The 26533-nt window shown below is 44.9% G+C and overlaps 1 protein-coding gene across 6 annotated transcripts in view; it reads right to left on the bottom strand.

The window, feature by feature from the left end:
• ddc (dopa decarboxylase) overlaps positions 1-26533 on the bottom strand; it is a 154074-nt gene that overhangs the window by 65692 nt on the left and 61849 nt on the right. For all 6 annotated transcript variants that reach the window (XM_077526806.1, XM_077526809.1, XM_077526804.1 and 3 more), the window contains 3 exons: positions 20667-20810; positions 17651-17717; positions 16937-17031 (listed from right to left, as the gene is read on the bottom strand). In XM_077526806.1, the coding sequence (XP_077382932.1) occupies positions 16937-17031; positions 17651-17717; positions 20667-20810 (306 nt within the window). The remainder of the gene's footprint in view (positions 1-16936; positions 17032-17650; positions 17718-20666; positions 20811-26533) is intronic.

The raw sequence follows: 26533 nt of genomic DNA, 5'->3' as shown, positions 1-26533 counted from the left end.
CGATTCGCTTGGTGGCGCGAGCTAACCAGGTCTTGAATGCTCGCTCCGCTTTCTTTCAACCTTCATCGGAATTCAGGAACCTGTCGTTACTCTTGGAGGCCACGTCCATCGTGGACGCCTCCCTCACCACTCTGATCTTGGTTCACAACCCCTTTGCGTACGATGTTCGCATACCAAAACCGACCCGTCTGGGTCTGCTCATCCGTTCCGACTTCCACGACTTCACTCTAACGGTGCCTGTGGTTGGACACATCCCATCCGACTTGTTCTTGACTGAAGACACCGGTGGCCAAAGACTCACCAGGCCATCTCAGCTTGTTACGGTCAACCCTGCCGGTCCCACCAACGATGAAGACATCGTCCGGGTGGACCTGGGGGCAAACCAAAAACTGTTGATTTATGCCTTCAACGCCCTCTAGCATTCCCTCTGGAAACCCAGAGACACCTCAACCAACCACGACTCCAAATGGGGACCTTCAACCGTACCCGAGTTCGAGGCGCACCTCCAGGAAGTCCTGCACCACGCTGACGCACTCCGATCCGAACAGGACCGCGAACGTTTGCTCACGGTGTTAATGAAATACACACCCTCTTTTGCCAAGGACTCCTTGGATTGCGGGTTGACGGCACTACATGTGGTCCGCATCCCGACTCAGCCCGGCGCTCCTCCAACTTTCGTGCGCCAGTACAAGATTCCTATCGACGCCATGCTGGAAAAGGGCATCATTCGCCCCTGTAACAGCACCTATTCGGCTCCATTGTGGCCAGTCTTGAAGCCAAACGGCACATGGAGACCACCCATTGACTATCGCAAACTGAACCAACAGGTTCCTCTTTCGCGATGGCCCATGACACAACTTGAACAGGAACTTCCCAAGGTTCGAGATGCCAAATTCTTCACCACCATTGATGTGGCTTCGGGGTTCTGGACGATTCCAGTGGATCCCAGGGATCAATACAAGTTGGCATTCACCTTTGGCAACAAACAGTACACTTTCAACCGGTGTCCATTCGGCTACGCCAACTCGCCAGCCGAATTTAACATCTTCCTCAACAAGGCGTGCCCTGAAGCCGCCGCCAGGGGCAACCTCATTTATGTCGATGACATTATGATGAGGAGCTCCTCTTTGGATGACCACTTGATGGAAATCGACCACGTTCTTGGACAGCTGTCTTCTGATGGCGCCAAACTGTCCCTCCTGAAAGGTCAGTGGTGCCGCACAAAGGTCAACTATGTGGGGATTTTGGTCGGGCCGAATGGGCCGACCAAAACCACTGTATGTATATATATATATATATATATATATATATATAACAACTATTTCCTAGGTCCACTCCACTCTCTATTTTTTTTTTTTTAAGTTTGCTTCTCCTAAAGCAAATTCTCTGCAGTGCATGAATATTCCACTGCCCAGACAGGATCCAAGCCTGGTCAGCTCTGCAGGTGGTCACCCAGCCACCAACAAAACTCTTTTGAAGCCGCTGACCAGGTGACAAAGGAATTTATGCGTCTGCCGAAGGAGTGTATTCAAGCAGTCTTCTCGGAGCCCGAACAAATGGCTCCAATGGTTTGGAATACACAAATGACCGATCAAAGGAATGTTCATGACTTCTTATCAATCACAGAAGGATATTCTGTCGTCTCGCCCTTCCTGGAACGTCTAGATGGAGCAACAGTACCTCCAAGTGGTGAAACTTGGAACTATCCTTAGTGACAATCCACATAAGTAACCGCATTTTACACATTTATACCATGATAATTCTTGACAGACAACTGAACTAAGAATGTTTCATGTTATATCTTTGTGTGTATGAACATCCTATTTCATTTGTATTCCATAAAGAATGAAAGATAATCAATATCTCTCAGTTCAGTCAGATTAGACAAGTAGAAGTTACCTCACAAGTTAGTTTATGATGCATTAATTACGATGTGTGCTAAACGGGTTGTGTGGGAAAACTGATTTGCCAGACTGACCAAATGTAATGCCAAATTATTAATCTCTTTAATAATTTTCCTCTTAAAGTCTGCCCGAGCGAACAGAAGGGTGTGCCATCACCTGCTGAAGCCCCACCCAGAGACTTTAAAAGGACGAGCAGACCTCTGCTCTCTCTCTTGCCCTCTTCCTGCTCTCCCAAGCCTCAACCAAAAAAACTCTCTGGCACGACCTGCAAGTGTCCCAGCCTGCTCGAACCCTTTGTTCCAAGAAACTTGCCAACCACGTGGCCCTTTTCTTTTCTGGCAGCAACCGTTGCCGAGAGCGGACCCTCGCTCCACGCCACGCCAAAGCAGGTGCAAACTGCAACGCTGACTAAAGACTCTTTTGCTTTTTTTTTTTTGTTTTGTTTTTTTTCTTCACCATCGGTGATTGCCCGCCCGACCTTCGCGGCCCCCGGGGTACACTTGCAACGTACCGCCGGACTCAAGGTTGTGCACCTCAGCCGCTCAGCACCTCACCTGCTATTCGGTGGCGCCCCGCCGCGGTGCTAGCTCACCTCCAACGGCTGGCCTTCCCCGTACGCAGGCGCGTAGCGGACCGAACTCCACCTGGAATCGGGCAGCCCTCCGGCAGAACCAACCTCGCCAAGTCGACCAACCAATCAAGGGACGAGCCGCGCAACTACGTCAGGCCCCTTAGTGGCTCCCTTGCTCACCTGTGGAATAACCCCCTTTTTTTTTTTGATTTTCTTGCCTTTTTCAACGAACATTGACTATTTTTCCCCCTTTTCAAAAGGCCGCCGCTTCTGTTTGTTTCGACGCAACTCCCATTCTCGTAAGTGCGCTTGATTCCTAGCTCGGCGTATCCACTGTGTGCCACTTACGTTTGAAACATCACAAATCTGGCAGGTCAAATTTTCTCTTTTCCCTGTTTCTTTATTCATCTGCATTCCTTCCTTATTTTCATTCGCTTTATTTTATTCCTTTTCTTCTGACGGTAGAATAGTTAGATAGGCAGTGCTTTGATTCTGTAGTGTAGCAATCGTGAATAAACGCATGTTTTATGAACTCCATTCCGCCTAAGTCATCTGTGTTTCCGAGTGGATTATTATTCTTTTGTTAGTACAACGAACCACTGAATATCGAGTGTGGCGACTTTAGATTATAAATGACTGATGAAAGAAGGATTTTGGTCGTTGTTTGCTCCTGGTAACCCAAAGCATAACCAACGTGGTGCCCCAGAGTCAAAACAGTCCCGCGCCCCGCGAAACCGGAAACCGCGCTCCAAAACCGACTACTCGCGTGACGAGAAATCGGACGGAGAAAAGCAAGCTGACGACCGCCGGCGCTCCAAATTTGCTAAAGGTAAGCCCGATTCGCGCTATCATCCAAAACGTGATAAAGTCGAACGCGCGCCAGCACCTGATTCCTGCCGCGAGTCACGGAACCGCCAAGTCGACTCCGAGACTGACCACAACGCAGTTGCCAACGGCATATTGAAGGCACTCCTGAAGCTGTCAAAAGACTCGTCAAAAGACCCGCCTTTATGACTAACCGACGGCTGGATGCCCACTGAAGTGACCCACCAACAGAGGTCACCAGAGGGGCCTCCAGTAGCCGACACTCAGACACCTACTAAACTGCCTTCTGACTCAACAATATTGGTACTGCAGGCTGATCCAAACATAGCAGACCCGCATGTATCGCGATCTACCGATGACGTGAGACCGTTCCAACAGCTTTTAGGTGATCTCACCACCAGGGGAATGGCTCGTAAATTCTATCTGAGCGTCACCCTGGAGCGAGCTCTAACCTACGAAGCCCTTGTAGATCCCGCCGCAGACATCACAGTGATGTCCAACACGGTGTTCGAACAACTCCGCGCCGCGTCACAAGCTAACAGTCGACCGCTCCGCCTACGGCGGTGCCCACTCACCGTTAGCGCTTTCTCACCTACTAACACAAAGCTGGAATCTGTCGCGATGGTACACTGGTCCATTGGCCCCATGGAATTCATTCATCCAGTCTATGTGGGACCCATTGAGTCAGTCCCCCTTCTTATTGGCCAAGACCTGTTGTTCCGCTTCCAACCCATCATAGACTACCAGAGACTCCAGATTTGGGCCCAGGTGCGGCAGGCCCTGCCGACATTTCCTCCGGGCCCTGACCAGGCTCAGCTCTGCACTGTGACTCGGGCGCAGCCACCCCACGGGGAAGCAGACGCCCCCACAGGGAGCTGGGACACGACACAGTCCAAGGCAGGACCCCTCGCGTCCCCGACAAAGGACCGGCTGAGAAGCCATGACACCTTTCTTTGTGACCTTGACCCACCCCCACCTGATGCAGGGTACGCCCCGCGCATCATCGGAGGTGTCCACGTACAAGGTGCACCTGTTCTTGACGCTGTCCTCGCCTTGTGGGCTGACAAATCAGCCATTTCTGCAGCATTCGCTGACAACTTGCGAGACCTCGACCCGAACATTCTTTTCGTCTCCAAGTCTTGCCGGTTTCCGTTGAACACGGAACCTCCTCTCACAAAAACCGCAGTGGGCGTGTGCGCCTTAAACCTTCAGTGGAAGCAACACTCACTGACCCACTACTTCTTGGTTGTCCCGGACGCGCCCCACGCCCTTTTCGTGGGTGCAGATTTGCTTGTTCGTCTTGCCGTCCAGGTGGACACCATCAACAACGTGCTGTGGTCCCTCACCAACTCGGAACCTCTAGCTTGTGTTCCCAGTCTTCCAAACAGGAAGTCCGGGCAGACCATCCCAGATGCTTGCGAAGTCTTAAACGAGGATGAAGTGATCGCTCCGGCGACCACGATCAACATTCCGGTTCGCTTGGTGGCACGAGCTAACCAGGTCTTGAATGCTCGCTCCGCTTTCTTTCAACCTTCATCGGAATTCATGAACCTGTCGTTACTCTTGGAGGCCACGCCCATCGTGGACGCCTCCCTCACCACTCTGATCTTGGTTCACAACCCCCTTTCGTACGACGTTCGCATACCAAAAGCGACCCGCCTGGGCCTGCTCATCCGTTCCGACTTCCACGACTTCACTCTAACGGTGCCTGTGGTTGGACACATCCCATCTGACTTGTTCTTGACTGAAGACACCGGTGGCCGAAGACTCACCAGGCCATCTCAGCTTGTTACGGTCAACCCTGCCGGTCCCACCAACGATGAAGACATCGTCCGGGTGGACCTGGGGACAGACCAACAACTGGTGATTTATGCCTTGAGCGCGTTGCCTCCAACGCCCTCTAGCATTCCCTCTGGAAACCCAGAGACACCTCAACCAACCACGACTCCAAATGGGGACGTTCAACCGTACCCAGAGTTCGAGGAGCACCTCCAAGAAGTTCTGCACCGCGCCGACGCGCTCCGGTCCGAACAGGACCGCGAACGTTTGCGCACCGTGTTAATGAAATACACACCCTCTTTTGCCAAGGACTCCTTCGACTGCGGGTTGACGGCACTACATGTGGTCCGCATCCCGACTCAGCCCGGCGCTCCTCCAACTTTCGTGCGCCAGTACAAGATTCCGATAGCTTCTTACGAACCAGTACAGAAGACTATCGACGCCATGCTGGAAAAGGGCATCATTCACCCCTGTAACAGCACCTATTCGGCTCCATTGTGGCCAGTCTTGAAGCCAAACGGCACATGGAGGCCAACCATTGACTATCGCAAACTGAACCAACAGGTTCCTCTTTCGCGATGGCCCATGACACAACTTGAACAGGAACTTCCCAAGGTTCGAGATGCCAAATTCTTCACCACCATCGATGTGGCTTCGGGGTTCTGGGCGATCCCAGTAGACCCCAGGGATCAATACAAGTTGGCATTCACCTTTGGCAACAAACAGTACACTTTCAACCGGTGTCCATTCGGCTACGACAATTCGCCAGCCGAATTCAACATCTTCCTCAACAAGGCGTGCCCTGACGCCGCCGCCAGGGGCAACCTCATTTATGTCGATGACATTATGATGAGGAGCTCCTCTTTGAATGATCACTTGATGGAAATCGACCACGTTTTGGACAGCTGTCTTCTGCAGGCGCCAAACTGTCCCTCCTGAAAGGTCAGTGGTGTCGCACGAAGGTCAACTACGTGGGGATCTTGGTTGGGCCGAACGGGATTGAACCACAATCCAGCCGTATTCAAGGCCTTCTTGACATCAAAACCCCCACCGATGTGTCAAAACTGCGCAGCTTCCTTGGCGTGTGCAACTATTCGCGCCAGTTCATTGAACATTTTGCTGACATAGCACGCCCTCTTACTAACCTGCTGAAGAAAGACACGCCCTTCGATTGGGGTGACGAACAAAGCAACGCGATGAATATGCTAAAACAAAAGCTGGGCTCCGCCCCCTGTCTCGCGTACCCCGATAGCAACAAGGAATTTTTCTTGGAAGCAGGATTCTCCGACCATTGTTTGAGTGCGGGACTATACCAAATGTACGACCAGGATAAACGCGTCGTGGCGTACGCCAGTAAAACGTTGAACGGCCCCGAGTTGAAATACTCCGACTGCGAAAAAGCCCTGCTTTCCACAGTATGGGCAATCAAACATTTCTCGAACTACATTGGATGCCAAAAAGTAACGATTGATACTAACCATCATCCGGTTACTTTTCTTAACAACCAACGCATTCGAGACGGTGTCGTAACGAACGCGCGCATTGCCGGCTGGCTTATGGCGTTACAAAGTTACGATGTTCGAGTCCGGTACGCGAAAAACGCAAAGTTACCGCTGGGTACCGATCTAGCGATTTGTCAGAACTGTGTGTCAACTTCCCCGACCCCGCCTACAGACGTCGCCGTGGCACCGATGCCGGAATTCACGCGTCACCGCTATTTTGAGGAACATGTCTGCAAAGACATGCCGACAGCTTACGTGGATGGCTGCTCTTACCACCACCAAACCCAGCTGCAGGCTGGGGTGGGCATCGCTTGGGTCGACGACACACCGTGCAAACCACTGCAATTCCAATTGGGCCCCCACTCTTCTCAATATGCGGAAATCGCTGGCATCCTGATTACACTCAAATTGGCAGTTGAACACGGTGTAACTATGCCCGCCTCGCCTTCACCTGTCATCTACCGGTGTGGCGGCGAAATGGTTTCCTTACGTCAGCAAAGAAACCCGTTAAACACCGCAACCTCATTTTGACATGCGACCATTTGGTTTCCTCCAATGATATGCATGTCTATTGGAAAAAGGTCCGGGGACACTCAAAAGTCCCAGGACCTGACAAACATTTTAACGACCTAACGGACACGTTAGCCAAACGAGGGGCCCTCAACGGGACTCCTTGGACATTTGATACAGCATGGCTGCCCACCCAGCCCACCCTGGAGGTCCACGTTCTCACGCGCCGCCGCGCTGCGGCCGCCGCTGAGTCTCGCGACGCCCCCACACAGACCCCTACGGGGCCCGTGGCGTGCGTACCGCCCGTCCGAACCTCCGACTTGGTCGCCCAACAGGCCGGCGACCCCGCGCTTTTCAAAATAATTCAGCACCTTTCTGATCCTGTCGCCAACCCCGTGTCGCCTGACGCGTTGAGTGACGACAGCGACCTCAAAGACTTGCTCTCTGTGCTGCAAAGGCTGCGTCTCGTTAAAGGCCTTCTGGTTTATGACTCCGCGTCTCCGACTGCCCTGCGGTTGGTGGTTCCACGGAGCCAAAGGGGGGTCTTGCTAACATACGCCCACGACGCGCCTTATGCAGGCCACCGCGGATTCAAGGCCACTGTCACCGCACTACAACAGGTGGCATACTGGCCGCGCATGCATAATGATGTAGCAAACTACATCAAAGGATGCCTGGTTTGCTGCCAGTTTCAGCCAGCAAACCCAAGTCACCGAGCACCACTCCAACAGAAAGGAGTCAACTTCCCATGGTCTGATCTCCAAATTGATTGGGTGGGACCACTGGTCAGATCTCTGAGAGGGAACAAATACTTTCTTACAGTAGTTTGCGCGTTCACCAAGTGGGTAGAATGCCTGCCCGCTCCAAACGACACCGCACACACCACTGCATGCCTGCTGGTGAACCACGTGTTCTCCCGTTTCGGGTTGCCCTCACGGGTTAACTCAGACAGGGGAACCCACTTCACAGCCGAGGTAATGCAACAACTTTGGCAAATGCTCGGAATCAAGGCCCAGTTGCACATTAGCCATCACCCGCAGTCATCAGGACAGGTGGAGCGGACTAATCGCACCGTGGTAAATTTGCTGAAAAAGTTTGTTGTTTCCAACCATCGGGACTGGGACACCCGACTCCCACTGATCCTCATGGCGATTCGAGCCACCCCTCACGAATTCACAGGGGTGGCCCCCTTTGAAATGATGACCGGACGGCGAATGACGCTCCCCCTGCACCTGATGTACCAGCCAGGAGAAACAAACCTAGCCACGGCATACACGGCCTCCCAGTATGTGGAGGACTTGCAAGCCCACCTCCGGGCCACGTTTGCATTTGCTCAACAACGGCTTAGGCAAAGTGCAGAAGGTCAGAAAACCTACTACGATAGGAAGGCCTCACGAACCGAGTTCGAAATAGGTGATCGAGTATGGTACTACTTGTTCGCGCAACCAAATGCTACTACTCCGCGTGCCCAGAGCGGCATCGCCCGAAAATTTCTTCCCCGGTGGTCAGGACCATACGAAATCGTCGACAAACTGTCACCCGTCGCCTATCAAATTAGGATGAATAAAGGACGTCAGGGGGACCAACTGAGGTGGGTCCACCGAAACCAGATCAAAAGTCACTGCGGTTTTGAACGTCTGAGAACGCGATCGAGCGAATCTCAGGACCAGCATACGTGCGAAACTGACAAAGGGGGGTCACCAGCTGACTCCGAGTCAGCGACCCAACCAACACCCTCGACAGACGCGCCAAATTCCGCCGACCGACCTCGCTGACTACGATGTTTAATAGTATCACACGTGCAAAAGGGGGGTCAACACCCCGCTACACCTACCGAACCCCTAAGTGACACCGCACCGAGCGACGCTAATTTGCTTGTCTTTGTTGGTTGCTAGAGGATTGTGTGATATGATGACGACCCTGATATTGTGCATGACCGCTGTGGTGAGTTGACCAGACACGGTTGAACCCGGACTTGCCGCGGAAATTGCCTTGATTGAATAACCAGGATTGCTGACGAATGGTTGCGAGAAGTTAGCATACTGTGTTTTTCTACTTATTTATAGACGCTTGATGCAACACTTAAGGATACGGTCCTAGCTGTAACACCGATAGCATTATGCAGAACTAGACTAGACAACTATAAAACGATTTGCAACTCGAATTCAAAAGATTATGTACACTCAAGGTGTTCTAATATTTATGAATGGTATGCTGCGTGAAATCAGTTTTTTTTGCTAGCCATGAAAAGCTCCCCCGTACTTAAGGCCTTCAAAAGCAGGTCAGAGTACTCTTTTTAAAGCGTTAGTGAGTCTAGCTAATCTAACTAAGCCCCTTTGCCTTCCTTCCCTTAGTCTAGCGCGACTGCCGAGGATACTCTGATTTTTTTTTTCCCTTTTGCTTCTTTTTCTCCCCTCCTCCCTTTTTTTCCCTTTTCCCTTCAGTTATTCTTGGATAACGCACGACTTTTGGGGTGTTTAATTACACTATAGGAAGATGTGATAGCTAAGTACCTAGCAACGATAGTGTCGCGCTAACCGACCTAAGACTTTTTTGTGACGAACACCCCCAGGGGTGGAGATTTGCACCGACACGCAGGTGCCTGAGACAACCTCCCCATCTTTATAAGAGAGTTATGGCCTGAGTATAGTCCCGTTTTTTTTTTTTTGAGTTTTAGAAGGCGACAGCCTCTTCTCTCGTTCTCTCTCTCTTTTCTTTAATTTGCTGTTCGTTTCCCCTAGTTACTCATAATATGATACTAGCCTTATAGCCTTAGGAAAAGTTTTCTTCCTTTTCTTTTGTTTGGAACTTCGCGTCTTGCGTCTTTCCCAGGCCCGTGCCTGTTTTGGGACCCGAGTCCCTCAGTTAGCTGACACAGTACCAAGTTAGACACACACTGTTAACTGAATACACATAGAGACACCTTGAAAACACACAGACATACCCTGCATACACATAACCAGGCAGAGGTTAGGGAAAAGTGGCACCAGTGGTATGTCTTGAGTGTTGCAGCAGAGCGTGAGTGGGACTCCGGCCGTCTGACCGTGGCCTGGACCCTGGCCACGCATCATCTGGACCCGCCAACCTGGACATCCTGAAGATTCATCCCGCTTGACGAAGGGGGGTCTGTAACAACTATTTCCTAGGTCCACTCCACTCTCTATTTTTTTTTTTAAGTTTGCTTCTCCTAAAGTAAATTCTCTGCAGTGCATGAATATTCCACTGCCGAGACAGGATCCAAGCCTGGTCAGCTCTGCAGGTGGTCACCCAGCCACCAACAAAACTCTTTTGAAGCCGCTGACCAGGTGACAAAGTAATTTATGCGTCTGCCGAAGGAGTGTATTCAAGCAGTCTTCTCGGAGCCCGAACAAATGGCTCCAATGGTTTGGAATACACAAATGACCGATCAAAGGAATGTTCATGACTTCTTATCAATCACAAAAGGATATTCTGGCGTCTCGCCCTTCCTGGAACGTCTAGATGGAGCAACAGTACCTCCAAGTGGTGAAACTTGGAACTATCCTTAGTGACAATCCACATAAGTAACCGCATTTTACACATTTATACCATGATAATTCTTGACAGACAACTGAACTAAGAATGATTCATGTTATATCTTTGTGTGTATGAACATCCTATTTCATTTGTATTCCATAAAGAATGAAAGATAATCAATATCTCTCAGTTCAGTCAGATTAGACAAGTAGAAGTTACCTCACAAGTTAGTTTATGATGCATTAATTACGATGTGTGCTAAACGGGTTGTGTGGGAAAACTGATTTGCCAGACTGACCAAATTTAATGCCAAATTATTAATCTCTTTAATAATTTTCCTCTTAAAGTCTGCCCGAGCGAACAGAAGGGTGTGCCATCACCTGCTGAAGCCCCACCCAGAGACTTTAAAGGGACGAGCAGACCTCTGCTCTCTCTCTTGCCCTCTTCCTGCTCTCCCAAGCCTCAACCAAAAAAACTCTCTGGCATGACCTGCAAGTGTCCCAGCCTGCTCGAACCCTTTGTTCCAAGAAACTTGCCAACCACGTGGCCCTTTTCTTTTCTGGCAGCAACCGTTGCCGAGAGCGGACCCTCGCTCCACGCCACGCCAAAGCAGGTCCAAACTGCAACGCTGACTAAAGACTCTTTTGCTTTTTTTTTTTTGTTTTGTTTTTTTTCTTCACCATCGGTGATTGCCCGCCCGACCTTCGCGGCCCCCGGGGTACACTTGCAACGTACCGCCGGACTCAAGGTTGTGCACCTCAGCCGCTCAGCACCTCACCTGCTATTCGGTGGCGCCCCGCCGCGGTGCTAGCTCACCTCCAACGGCTGGCCTTCCCCGTACGCAGGCGCGTAGCGGACCGAACTCCACCTGGAATCGGGCAGCCGTCCGGCAGAACCAACCTCGCCAAGTCGACCAACCAATCAAGGGACGAGCCGCGCAACTACGTCAGGCCCCTTAGTGGCTCCCTTGCTCACCTGTGGAATAACCCCCTTTTTTTTTTTGATTTTCTTGCCTTTTTCAACGAACATTGACTATTTTTCCCCCTTTTCAAAAGGCCGCCGCTTCTGTTTGTTTCGACGCAACTCCCATTCTCGTAAGTGCGCTTGATTCCTAGCTCGGCGTATCCACTGTGTGCCACTTACGTTTGAAACATCACAAATCTGGCAGGTCAAATTTTCTCTTTTCCCTGTTTCTTTATTCATCTGCATTCCTTCCTTATTTTCATTCGCTTTATTTTATTCCTTTTCTTCTGACGGTAGAATAGTTAGATAGGCAGTGCTTTGATTCTGTAGTGTAGCAATCGTGAATAAACGCATGTTTTATGAACTCCATTCCGCCTAAGTCATCTGTGTTTCCGAGTGGATTATTATTCTTTTGTTAGTACAACGAACCACTGAATATCGAGTGTGGCGACTTTAGATTATAAATGACTGATGAAAGAAGGATTTTGGTCGTTGTTTGCTCCTGGTAACCCAAAGCAAAACCAACGTGGTGCCCCAGAGGTTATCGAGGTAAATATAATTTACCTCTGTAACGTCCAGATTATTAATTCGTCCAAAAGACGACCCAATTATCGCTACATATACATATATATATATATATATATATATATATATATATATATATATATATATATATATATATATATATATATATATATACATATACATACAGTGGTACCTCTACTTATGAAATTAATTGGTTCTGGAAGAAAGTTCTTAAGTAGAAAAATTTGTAAGTAGAGACGCATTTTCCATGTAAATGCCCTAATCCGTTCCAAGCCTCCCAAATTTCAGACATAAATGTTTTATAAAGCATAAAAATGCATCAAAACATGTTGTGCATAATGTAAATAACAAAGAATAGAGTAAAGAATAAAAATGATGGTCGTCTACCTTTTTAATTGTTGTCCTCATCGTTTTTTTTGCCCTCTGGTTCATGTTCTCCTCTCTCAGAAGTGTTTTTTTTTTTGCCTGGTGTTTTGTCAAGAACTGATCCATGGATGTTTTTTTTTTGTTTTTGTTTTTTTTTTTTAAACAATCCTTCGTTAATGTCCAATGCAAACATCATCTTTGTGAGCAAACGCCCGACTGGTGAACACTTTTTCTGGGCGATTCTTTTAAACAAATTATGAAACTTCATGGAAACTTCCGGTATGACAAGGCATCTTTTTTTAAAAAAAAGGCCCGTCTCGTCGCAATTAAAAACTTACTATGCCTTCATCTATCACCAATTGTTTGAATTTTTGCACAAATTCGTTGGTCGTTAGTTCATACTTTTACGAAAAAACTATCGAACACCTCATGGGCTGCGGGATGAATGATGAGGACGCTGTATAGACACCGATCTAGTATACGCTCATACCTATGGTAAAGGTTCCTCTTAGCCAATGGGATGTCAGAAACATGCACAAACACTGATCTAGTATACGCTCATAGATACCTATGGTAGAGGTTCCTCTTAGCCAATGGGATGCCAGAAACATGCACAAACACCGATCTAGTATACGCTCATACCTATGGTAGAAGGTTCCTCTTAGCCAATGGGATGCCAGAACGATGCACAAACACCGATCTAGTATTTACGCTCATACCTATGGTACCTATGGTAGGAAATAGCCATAGCCGAAAGTATGTTGCGTTCGGTAATGTATTTTTACCTTTCGTATCTAGAAATTTCTTTCATAACAAGAGGCAATATTTTCCCGTTGAGGAGTTTCGTAACTCGAAAATTTCGTATGAAGAGACGTTCGTAAGTAGAGGTTCCACTGTATATTAGGCCTGGTTTTTGAAAACCGTTAAAGCTGATCTTATCAGTTCAACAGTTTCGGTTCGGCCCGTCTGTGTTCTGTTCGGTCGCTTTCACACGACTTATTTATTTATTTTTTTGTACCCCTTGAGCGCTAATACTATATGGCGGCATCCATGGTTACGGAGCGCGTCCATGGTTACGAGGCTGTAGCCAATCATTGCAGCGGGGCGGGTACCGCCTCGGAACAGCTACCAGCTAGCTTGCTACAACACACCAAAAAGCCGGGGTGTAGCATTTTGGCGGCGCGTTTGAAATATCAGCAATGGGCTTGGAACGAAAATGCGTGGGGTGGCGTGGAATCGGGACAGAAAGGTGAAAAAACAAAACATCCAAGTACTGATGAGTCTATTTACTTGCTGTTGAACTGTATCGAGCTAACAGCAGTGTTTGTGTTGACTCGCAAAAGTGCTCTACAGAGCAAGATTTGTTACATAAAACGAACGTGGGAATTACAACTGGCTGGAAATCGTTATGTTCATGACTGAGTTGTGTGTTTTGTTTCAAACGGGATCTTGGTTTAACGCGATGATATTCGATGTTAGCATAGCACCACTGAAGTCTTGTAAAACTAGTAGGCAGGTAAATCCCCTCAAAATAAAGGTGGAACGTCTGCAACGAGAGCGCATCTTGTCCGTTTCATTTGAAATCCTGTGTGGTGGTGTTTAGAGAACGTGAATGAAGAGATGAGGTGCATCAGAGGAGAATCAGCTGAGCTCATTCACACATCATGTACACAAAGTAATACACACGACATTTTCGCTATCCATATTCGATATGACTTATGACACATCCCGGTCTTATGTTCATCAAATAAACCTTATTTAATAACTTGATCTTACAATTTGAATAGTATAATTATAATTTGATCTGAGAATAATTCAAGATCAGTGTTTGAGTGAGTGTTTTACTACTACTAATAATAATAATAGATTTTATTTATTTTTAAACCACTTTACATTTATAAAAAAAATCTCAACCAACGTGCACAGTAAAAGCAATGGAAGCACACAGTAACTAAAACGGTCAATTACAAAAAAAAATAATAATAATAAAAAATAAAAATAAAAATCAACCAGGAAAAGCTTTGTTAAACCTGTGCAGCTAAGGCACTTATAAGTGAAGAAAAACCTCACAATACACCAACAAACAAAAATAAAAAGTTTACATACTAAAATAATTATCTTAATTCTGTTTAGTCACAAATTATAGTGTGAAATATGGGCTTATATAGTTGAACACAAAGCTGATATATTTGCAGGTAACCATGACTTTGTCAATTGTATGAATGGCAACAGAGGGACACACACAGGTTGCTTTTACCTTCAGTTATTTGTTATGCCTGCCACTATATGCCACTGGCATAAATTGAATGATAATTGAAATGATAATACGATAATAATAATAGTAATAATAATAAATAAATAAATATATGCCACTGTCATGAATTGAATAATAATTTAAATAATAATAACAATAATAATAATAATAATAATAATAATAATAATAATAGTAATAATAATAAATAAATAAATTAATTAATTACTTACTTAATTAGCTGTGAATAATGTACACTTTATTAACTCCATGACATATTAGATTTTTTATTTATTTATTTTTTAAGTCACTAGTACCGAACTGAACCGAAAACCAACCGTCAGCACAAAAACGAAAACCGAACCAAACAGAGGATTTAGTGAACCGTTCCAGGCCTAATATATATATATATATATATTACTGATTTATTTATCGTTTTCCTACCTTTAGACGAGTGACAAAGAGGAACTATACTTGTGGTGGCAGAGAAGTCTCACACACACACACACACACACACCCCCACACACACACACACATCCTTGTACATATATCTTTGTGACGACATCCATTGACATAATGCATTTCCTAGAGTCTTACCCTAACCGCAACCATCAAAAATGATTGCCTAAACCTAACCCTTACCCTAACCCCAACCATAACCCAATTCAAACCTAAACTCTAAAACCAAGTCTTGACCTTCAAAAAGAGGTCTTGCAAAGTGAGGACCGGCCAAAATGTCCTCTCTTCACAAAAATGTCCTCATTCTGTTGGATAAAGACGTATTTTTGTCCTCACTATGTATTATGTACAAGAACCCCCCCCCCCCCCCCCCCCCCCCCCCACACACACACACACACACACACACACTTATCTGCCTCTATCTTTTTTAATATCCTCTCCCTACCGCACAAATGCAATATGAGCTACAATAAGAAGGAAACAATGTGCGAGACAGTTGCCATGCCGCCTGATGCTGCTAGTCCATCATTTCTTCAACCAACCATCCATTATATCTCCATGTTTCTTTTTCTTTTACCTCACACTGTAGGTACACTTTCTAAAAATACACTAAACAGCTATTATGTAGTATTTGTCTATGGCAGCTGCTCCTTTTAAAAAAAAGTCCCTCTGCTGTTTGAACATGTGTCGAATAAAGAGTGATATATAAAGGTCTAATGCCGCCCCAGGAAATGACTGGCATTATCTCTGCATCTGCACAGCTGCCCGAGACGCAGAAGCCTCGGCTGATTTAAAAAAGCAAGCACAGTGCCGATTGTTCCTCCTACTTGACATTAACGTCAATGAGTGTCAAACAAGAACAAAGCAACAGGATATAGCCAGCATGCAATCAAATGTTTGCTTTCACTGACGTGATGATGAGTTTCACGCACACATATTGACATCAACAGGTGGTTATTTAATGCTACAATAATATTGCACAGGGTGCATGCTTCTGTGTTTCCTGATTTAATTGGTTTGAGCCAGGGCTTGACAATAACTTTTTTGCTCACCAATCACTGTGGCTAGTGGTTTCACAGAGTTAGTAAGCTCCTGGCATTTCACCAGTCGTGATTTTTTGTTGGATAATACATATTGGGTGTATTTCACAAAGGAGGTTCAACAAACTGTGAGATTAACCCTGAACAACGAGTTGACAAACTCTCTGATAGGAAACTCTGCGTTTTCGGTTCCAGTCCAGCACAGCTGTCCAGAAAATGCACTTAGTCTAGTTGTTCATGGTTCTGACAAGATGCGGGCAAAACTGAGTAGCACTTACAGATATAGCTTAAAAGCATAAGAGAAATTGTATAAATGCATTGTTACCTATGAAATGTGCATGTAGTGCTTCTTGCAGATTAATTGGTACAACAATAAGCTGCACACGGTGGCAATTTCATCGTAGAGACAGTAAATAACATGAAAACGCTGCAGGAAAATCAACATTTTCAGGTTCGGTGGGCTTAGTGGGTGGCAAAATAAGTTGGCCGCCGGTGGCTTCACTTATCACTTTGGCGAATAAGTGGCATTGTGAGTCCATTCATACGAATATAAGTCCATGGATACTGCTCACCGTAGTCCAAGGAATGCTCAAGAAGTTTGTATGAATGCACACACAGAAAATTAGAGGGAACAGTGCTCCCATTTCCGTCCCATTTCATTGAATTGCGCAAGTGGTCAAAGATATGGCCAGATGGTTCATGCATTTGATTCATTTTTCACATACCTCTACGCCATTCAACAAAGGCCGAAATTCAGGACAGATAAATGCACTCCCAGCATATGCAGCATCAACATGCATCCACATGTTTTCCTCATTACCTATAGGGGCCAACAAACAACATTGTGATTGATCATGTGCATTGTGTTTATTTATACTGCAACTGCATTTATAAAACAGGATTGTGTATTAGCTGTACTTGTTCAATCAGGTCAGACTAAAAATAGTATGAAACTACAAATGTACATTACAAATTCTGTACAATGGGGTATATGCCACTCTTTCCGGTTGCTGTTTGCGACATGTCCCGTTGCTTGTGCTTCCACCATTGTGCTCCTCGGTTGGTGTTCCCGTCGATGGGTGAGAGTGTGTAGGCTGTCTGTCTCAGTTGTCCAAAGCATGTCAGAGAGCTGAGACGCCTCGCGTGCTCGCGCCTATTTGCGGGAGCGCGTGGTTGCGGGGAGCAGGAGTGTGTGCGAGTGTTGGGACGTGACGCGTGTGTCGCAGCGGTGGCCGGAAGCGGCGTTAGTGTGTGAAACCCGGAAGTCGGAATTCCGTGGCATCTACCCCATATAAAGTAATAGTGTCTATACTTGTCAAATCTATACTTCTCTGACAGAAACATACAACTTCTGGTAATGAACATCATTAACCTCTGAAAATGTACTAAATGTGTTGCATTTTACAAAAGTAAGTGTAATTGCTTCCAAGGTAACTTACAGATAAGGCCCAGCTCAGAAATATGATCAAACGCACATGACGCAGTGGTGCCAAGTGTTGCACAGAACTAAAGGACAGAAAATGAAAATACAATTAAATGTCAATGTTATCATTGTCATTTCACTCATTGGTTTCACATTTTTATTTTGACACATTCCTAAGAAATACACAAACCGCTAAATGACACTGAATCTTTGTGGAGTAGGTTATGGTAAATGGACTGTTTTTAATATAGCGCTACTCTACACCATATGGTGTTCAAAGTGCTTTACAATACCGCACATTTACTAATTCATGCACACATTCACACACCAGTTGTCGACTGCTACCACGCAGGGTGCTGCCAGATCTGGGAGCAAATCGGGGTTCAGTGTCTTGCTCAAGGACACTTCGACACAGTCACAAGGATCAAACCCACAACCTCACGGATGGGAGATGACCACTGAGTTAACAAACATTGGAACATTGTGTTACTAATGTTACCATTGGAAAGATAACCTTGTGGCCAATATGATTCTGGAAAGCCCTTTGTGCGCTTCTTTGATATCCTTGATTTTCAATTTAAGTTCCAGGTAATAGTGTGCTCTTTCATTCAGTTTATTTAAAGTGCAAAATCACCATGGTACATGGTCCCAATACACTTTATAACACAGGTCTCAAACTCCAGTGCTCAAGGGCCGCATCCCTTCATGCTTTAGAGGTCTCCCTCCTCCAACACACCTGATTCAAATGATCAGGATCATTATCATGCTCCTGCTGGCTAATAAGCTGATCATTTACATCAGGAGTGTTGGAGGAAGGAATCCTGTAAATCAGGGGTGTCAAACATAAGGCCCGTGGGCCGGATCAGGCCCGCAAAGGGGTTTAATCCAGCCCGTGAGATCATTTTGTAAAGTTAAAAAAAAAAATAAATTGCAATGTCGGACTAATTAATCAGTCGGCCACAATCGAAATATATAAAATTTGTAACTTTACAAGCAGTCCTCAGATGCCCAATGCAATTTGTACGGGGGAATCGTACTGGATGTCATTATTTTACACACAAATTCAAGTTACGGTTTGTTTAATTATTATTATTATTTTTAATCATAGACCTACAAAGGTGTGAAATACGACACAAATTCAATTATTGGTAACACAAATAGATATGACAAGGATTAGCGTCTTTATAACGTCATTAACTGTGCCATGCAATGCATTCTGGGAACAATATATATGCAAAACAGGTCGATTTAACACGTTCAGGACTCAGTGTTGCCGTGTTCCATTTGCATTTGTATTATTTTTTGGAACAATATGATGACAGCGGGGGGTTGGTCCGGTCCTGCAATTTACGCAGTATGTATAACTAAATAGTACAGAAGTCTATTTAATAAGTTGAAGTGCTGCAAAAAGACACCATTAGGGAAGTGGGTCCTTATCCAAACCAGAAATCAGAAATCTCCAAGGTAACAACTCTTGAGAGATCTCGGAAAGTAAGAGGTACTGATGAAATGTGACAAGAGGTTTGTTACAGAAGATGGATGGCCAGAGTTGTTCCGATTAGTTTAAAAACAACTCTGCCCTCATCGGGCGGGATTGGACATTTTGTGTGTGTGTGACTGGATTATGTTCAAGGCACAATAACCTCAGTGATGGAGTGGTGATCCTCCAACTGGATGATTGTGGGTTCAATCCACACCCCTGGTGACAAGGCGGAAGTGTCCTTGAGCAAGAAACTGAACCCTGAATTGCTCCCAGTGGACCTGGCAGCAGCCGACCACTGGTGTATGAATGTGTGTGTGAATGATTGGCGTGAGTGTGGTCAGATCACTTGACAAATAGAAGAGGAAGTACATGGGGGCATGGATTGGCCCACGGTTCCCTGTGTTTGTTTCTTTCGAACCGCTGTCTCTCGGTCCTTCTTTCTCACCCCACCTCTACTCCACTTTTCTCAGTGTGACTTGTATGGCTCTCTGTGTTCCCTTCAATTGATAAGCATGGCTATTTGTTTAGTCTACAATCCTGTATACTTTGGTTTTGGAGTAATCAGATGGTGCCACAGTTGATACTCACATATTAACAGTGGAAACTGTATTGCCATCCAAATATGTTGCCGTGCATATTGTCTTATTAATGAGGGCATAGAGCATCTTAAAGGCGCAGTCTGCCGGTTTCACTCAGGAAAATGCACTTTTTAAATACAGGATTTAAACAAACAAACAAACTACTTCTCAATTCACAGATCTGAGCTTTTCTTCACGTGTGGGGTGATTTTGTCGTAAACCCCCACCCCCCCAGCCTGTATTTTGCCATTTTGTGTTTCTTTTGTAAAAAGTGGGACGTTTCTGTGGAAAGGCAGTGTTTGCAACCCTCCAGCCAATTGCAGAGAGGGGTTTGGCGTGTCGCAAATGGGGCCGGGCGATTTTTTTTTTTTCTTCACTCACTCATTCACACACGTAACCTTCTGTGAGTGAGTGAGTGAGTGAGTGAGTGAGTGAGTGAGTGAGAAAAATAATAATAATCCGTGCGTGCTTTCAAATTGCAGCGGGAGTGACGTCATGCAGCCGACACGTTCGCCTGTCTCCGTTTGCAACACGCAACCACCCCCCTGTTCTGTGATTGGCTGGAGGGGTGTAAACACTGTCTTTCCACAGAAACGTCCCGCTGTTTACAAAACACAAAATGACAAAATACAGGCTGGGGGGTGAGGGTTTAGGACAAAATCACCACCAAAGATTAACATAAACCCAGATGTGAAGACTGATAGAAAGTTGAAGTGTGTACATCCTGTATTTAAAAAGTGCATTTTCCTGAGTGAAACCGGCATACTGGGCCTTTAAGCTACATTGTAGCTATCAAGGGAAAAATAAATAAATAAATAAATAAATAAATAAATACTCAAACAGCTTTCCACACATGGTGACAGCCCAAGGCACTGTGATTGTCAACCCACTAAAGTGATTGAGCAACTTGAGCAAAACATTGATCCAATCATCAACATGTACCGTAGTACTTGCATTAGTGCGTGTCTTACGTAGAAAGGAATGAGTCCCGCTTCTTTGTCCTTTTCCACTATTTTCTTGAGCATATCACCTGTGACAGCATAAGTGCTGTCTGTTGGGACTTTCTTCATCATCACGCCTCCGATCAGACCTGCCCGCTCCACTGATGAATGAGACTACACAGGGGAAACGTATGTCAGATGTGCAAGGACAGTAATGACAAAACAACAATCAACAAATATTTTGAGTGGCAAAAGATGAAAAAAAGTGGTTATAAAAATTGATGCTTTGAATCACAGACATAAGACATAAGATTTGAGTTTGAAAAGATAAGTGCATTTTCTCATGACAAAATAAAGATAAGATAGGATCTGCAGTACACATCTCTACTGCAACCATCACTACCACATGCAGAAGAAGATAACAGTGGACATCAGAAAACATTATTAAATCTGCAACATCAATTCTACTCTCTTGAAAATATCTCCTTAGCCCTCTGGTGACTGCCTAACCCTATTACGGAGTCCCTGCCCGCTATTCAACCTGCCAGCTACTGCCTGACTGACCAATTGTCTCATATGTTGCCATGGCAGCCATGGAAAAATAGACTTCAAATGAATATGCTGGCTGAAACAAAACTATAAATGTGCGTATTAACTTTACATTCTAAATGAAAAATTACTTGCTATAACAAAAGAAAAGAAAAAAATAAAATAAAATAAAATCTATTAGCATGAGTACTTTACCCAGCAAGGTTATGATAGTTAATGGAAACTAATGAAATAACTAAAACTATCTTTGATCTTCAGATGTCAGGTGTAGTTTATTTAGCAACTCCAGAAATGGCTCGCAAGTGTAAGACATCAATGTCTTCTGGTTTGCTTGCAGTAAAGCGGAGTCACTTTACAATGTGCATCCGAGAACTTAACAAATTAAAAGCATTCTACGTCGTGCAAAGGAGACGCTATAACACAATTTAGCAGAACTGTAATAAATTAAATAATGCATATATTTGTGGGGACTGCCATCAAGCTGTATTTTACAATTTTAAAAATGTGCAGCAGTTTGCAATTTACTTCATGTTAATTAGATAGCTCTGAATATGAAAAGAACACATCGATCTTTTCTGGTTTGTTTGTAGTAAAGTTGTGTTATTTTATAATGCACACCTGTATTGAACTTAAAAAAAATAAAAGCATTCAACGTTGTGCAAATGAGTCACTGTAAGTCTTATTATTAGCAGTAATAATTTAAACTAGAGCTGCGAGCAGCTATAAAGGGCCCTCGCAGCCCGGGCCACTTGCACGTTGGGGTACTGGCATGTTGGGGTACTGGCACATTCGAAGCAGAATTTATTTTAAAATGGCATAATAAACCTTTACTTATGGATGTTTTTTTGCCAGTTGTGATGAGTGTGTATAGCTCAATGAGTTTTGGTCAATGTTAAGACCCTGCATTTTTTTTTTTTTTTTTTTTTTTTTTGTCCAAATGGCTTGGTGGCGCTGTATTTATAACTGTATATTGTTCTAGAGATACCTTCAGGTCGTGACTATAAACATACATTTAAGTTTGTGAATTTCCTTGTTCATGGCGAAGGAAATATGAAACACAATATATGCTGCCCCGCTCCCGTCATATAGTATTTCAAAAAGTCAAGATTTTTTTCCCCCGTGTTGTTGGCCTAGGTCTTGACTTTGCCCAGGTCTTGACATGGCCCAGGCCAAGTTTGAAGTCAATCAGATAAAACGTGTAGGAGCAGTGGGCAAAAGTATGTCCCCTGTAAATGTGCAAAAATTGGCAAAAATGGGACATTCAAAAATTCATAGTTCACTTCCTATTCATTTTAACATATGGCTCCAAGAGACTTTTTTATGTAGGTCTTGGGCTCCCTCATATAATTAAAATTTTTCGTAGATCTGCTTAAGTGTATAAGTGGGGCTGCTTCGTAAAAAAATTCTAGGCGGCGGTAGTGAGCCATTTTTGTAAAAATCGCAGAATACACAATAAAAATATTGCTCATTGTTTAGTCTACAATCCTGTATATGTGTTTGCCAAGTTTCATGAGTTTCTGTGCATGTTTCGGCCCTCAAAATTGCCGTTTTCTTGGCTAACAGTGCTTAGCCACGCCCACAGCGATTCGCGAAAACGCACAAACTTGGTGCTGTGACATCATGAAGGTGAAAAAATTGCCAGTAGATGAAATATAAACTCGTAGATGTCTTCAGGGCTGGACTCTCATCAAATATGTGAAATTTTTGAGAAGATAGGATCATCTGGTTAAAGTTAAAGCATTTTGTTATTGTCACGATATATCATCTGACTTTGAGGCGTCGTAACGGCCACGCCCTTTGGCGAAAACTTAAAGTATGACATTTCTTGTGACCACTAGGTGGCGCTATATGTATAACTGAATTTTATCGTGTAGATGTTTTCAGGCCGTGACTATTAAGATGCAAGAGAAGTTAGGGATTTTTTGGAGCTTGTAGATGGGAGTTATTATTAAGCATTTGCTCTTTCTGGACAAATGAAATTTTAAAGGCAATATTTGAAGCCACGCCCCCATCATATAGTATTTCGAAAAGTCAAGATTTTTTACCCAGTTGTTGTCTCAGGTCTTGAGATGATACATGCCAAGTTTGAAGTCAATTGGATGGAAACGGTTGGCAAGGAGGTAAGAAGTATAACTGTAGTGAATGTGTAAAAAAGGGCCAAAATATGACCTAAAAAATTTCATAGCTCATTTCCTGTACATTTTTTGCACATGATCCCAATAGACTTTTTTTTGTGCGTTTCGGGGTGCTACGCGTGCCTGCCAGTTGTCGTAGCTCTAGCTCAAACATGGATTGTTTTTTATTTTTGTCCCGTAGGGGGCGCTATGGAGCCATGTCATTATGACAACTTCATAATATCTAATTTTTCGCCGAGCCAGACGAGTGTGCAAAGTTTGGTGAGTTTTCATGTTTAGGTTCCCAAAAATGTAATCATTTGCGGAGAATAATAATAATAATAATAATAATAATAATAATAATAATAATAATAATAATAATAATAATAATAATAATAATCATAATGATAATAATAATAATAATAATAATAATAATAATAACTAGAGTTGCGAGCAGCTATAAAGGGCCCTCGCAGCCCGGGCCACTTTGGGGTACATGCACGTTGGGGTTAGGGGTGGGACAAAAAAAAACAATTCGACTAAATCATCATTCGTCAAGGAGAGCTATAACGACTGTATCGGTAGCAGACTCGTCAATCGATACAAAATCTGTCGGGAATCCTTAGATACATTGCTTGTAAAGCTGTGGACCAGATATCGCGTGGCTATGAATCGAGGCTTTATGGATTTCACAACAAGAGCAAGAGTTCTGCGCCGTGCTCAACTTGTTTTGTTCACGTTTCAGTAGCATCACTATTCAAGCTACAGTACATCCGTGTTTACAGAGCGCTAGCAAAGTACCCGGAAGTTATGACGCTTCATTCCCCGGATGTTGTAGACATAATCCAAAGACATTACATTATGGACCTTTTTTGGGGGACCCACCGTCTACGCCGGACTCGCGACATGGCACGGAATAGTGTGTGCGCATCACTGAAGACAGTAGCAGAAAGCCCGTACATCTCAGTATGGCTATCGAGTCCTTTTGGTGCACTTGTATATCCCGGTGTTGGCACTGCGCGTGACCCAAAAGAAAAACTCACGTGACAATCCAATGCATGGATTCAAACTTCACACAGGTATGTCCCAAAGCCAACACACCAGCTAAACTAAAAAACTTTTTCAATATATAGTCCATGTCATTGGGGTTGGAGCAGGTTGAACCAATTGCAACCGCTTATTTAGAAAGATAGCAGGACCGGACCAACGCCGCGCAAAGGTACAGATGTGGTTAACGCAAATATGTTTTTCTCAGTTGAATAAACAGTCTCAGATGTTTTCTATGTACTCTATGTATTGATTATGATGTTGTAATACCATGTGATCTTCAATAAAAGCTCCCGTACAACAAAAGGCGGGAGAGGCTGTTGCACCAATACACTGTTGGTCTTCATTGCTCTCCTGGCGCCAGCAGTGACTCCTCAAGGGTGCGTGTCTTTGTCTAAAACCTCTGACTTGTCGGGGTGAGAGCTGCACCTCGAAGGAAGTGCAGTTCTCCCTTGACATTTTAAACTGGTCCTTGGAGCCGGATTTGTGACATAATCAGTTGCGAGGGGAGACAAGACGAACGACTGAAGACTGTGCACAGCAATTATAAAGTCCTCTGTATTCCAGGGGCCAGTCCTCCTTCCTGAATCATCCCGTTGCGGGTTTCAATCACAATCTGAACCAGAAGACACGACACGATCCTCAAGGTTGAGATGACTTCATTTTTGTGGTAGCTAGACGCTAGACGATTTTCAGTATGATACTCTAACTTCGAGTTGGAGTCAAAAGGACACTGCTGCAGATAACGAAACTTCTGTAAGTGGAAAATCAGTCATAATAGCGTGGTTCGGATAACGTGCCTTCCGAACAGATAACAGAGACAGGCCTGAATAGACTTCAAACTAACACTTGGCTTTGTTGTGTGACTGGTGAGTATTTACTTAGTTGTGTGACTGGTGAGTATTTGAAGGAGATCTAAAACTGTTCAAAATCTGTGAATTTTAACCACCTAGCTGATGTCCGCCGATAGACCCAAGGTCAACGGTAGAGGCTTTACATCAGAGATAGCGAACAGGCACATAGCATTTCTCCAGAAAATCTCACATTCTGTATTTGTGACTACTAACTAAAGGACAATGGAAAATGTTCAGGTTATGATTAAGAAAGTACCATCGTCCGCTATTACAGATTGGATTAAATATGGAGATAAGATAGAAGTATCTCCCTCCCTGGCCATCGGTGGAAGGATACATGAAAAAGAAGGGGGGAACTTCTGCCATTAAGTTAAAGTGTGCATGTTCAGTGAGCATGTGTCCTCTTTTTGTTTTTTTTTCTTTTTTGCTTGTTTTTGAGCTTAACGAGCCACTTAAAGTTAATTGTTTGTTTGACACTAATATACAAAGAAGACATGATCAGTGAGCGTGGGGAAAGAGAGAGAGAGAGAGAGAGAGAGAGAGAGAGAGAGAGAGAGAGAGAGAGAGAGAGAGAGAGAGAGAGAGAGAGAGAGAGAGAGAGAGAGAGAGAGAGAGAGAGAGAGGACGTGACGTTCAACGAGGAAGGAACTTCAACCGCTGGACATCGGAAACTCTGGATGACACATGGAGAACACAGCTGAACCAAGACTGGGAGGCAGTGCTGTGAGAGTTACACCACAATTTATCAATGCATCGTGAATGCAAAAGCCGGCATGATTTCCGAGGAGCGCACGTCAACGAGACAGACTGACAATGAGACGGAGCCTCAGCCTGGTGTGTTTGATGGAGAACTTGCCCAGTTCGTTTCGGATACAGAAGACGAGGACTTTGAGGGATTTGTGATTGATCAAAAGCAACGTGAGTACATTGTTATTGCTTAGACTTAGACTTGACTTTATTGATCCCTTTGGGATTGCTCTCTCTGGGAAATGTATATGTCCAGCAGCAATGAGAACAGATAAATAAAATAAAGAATAATTTAATCAATCAATAAATAAGGTTATTACACCGGAGATTGAATTAAATAAATTAAAGTACAGCAAAGTGCCATATTTGTGAAGTGAAGTGCACGCTACACCCTCCTCCCCCTCAGTGAGGAGTTGTAGAGTACAATGGCACGGTGGACAAAGGAGTTCTTTAGTCTGTTGGTCCGGCACTTGGGGAGCGTCATCCTTTTACTGAACAGGCTCCTCTGACTGCTGATGGCACTGTGCAGAGGGTGGCTGGTATTGTCCATAATATTCAGCGGTTTGCCCAGAGTCCTCTTCTCTGC

Source organism: Festucalex cinctus, chromosome 7, assembly GCF_051991245.1.
Source record: "Festucalex cinctus isolate MCC-2025b chromosome 7, RoL_Fcin_1.0, whole genome shotgun sequence".
In the NCBI taxonomy this organism is placed as follows: Eukaryota; Metazoa; Chordata; class Actinopteri; order Syngnathiformes; family Syngnathidae; genus Festucalex; species Festucalex cinctus.
This window is presented reverse-complemented; position numbering and strand designations above follow the sequence as displayed.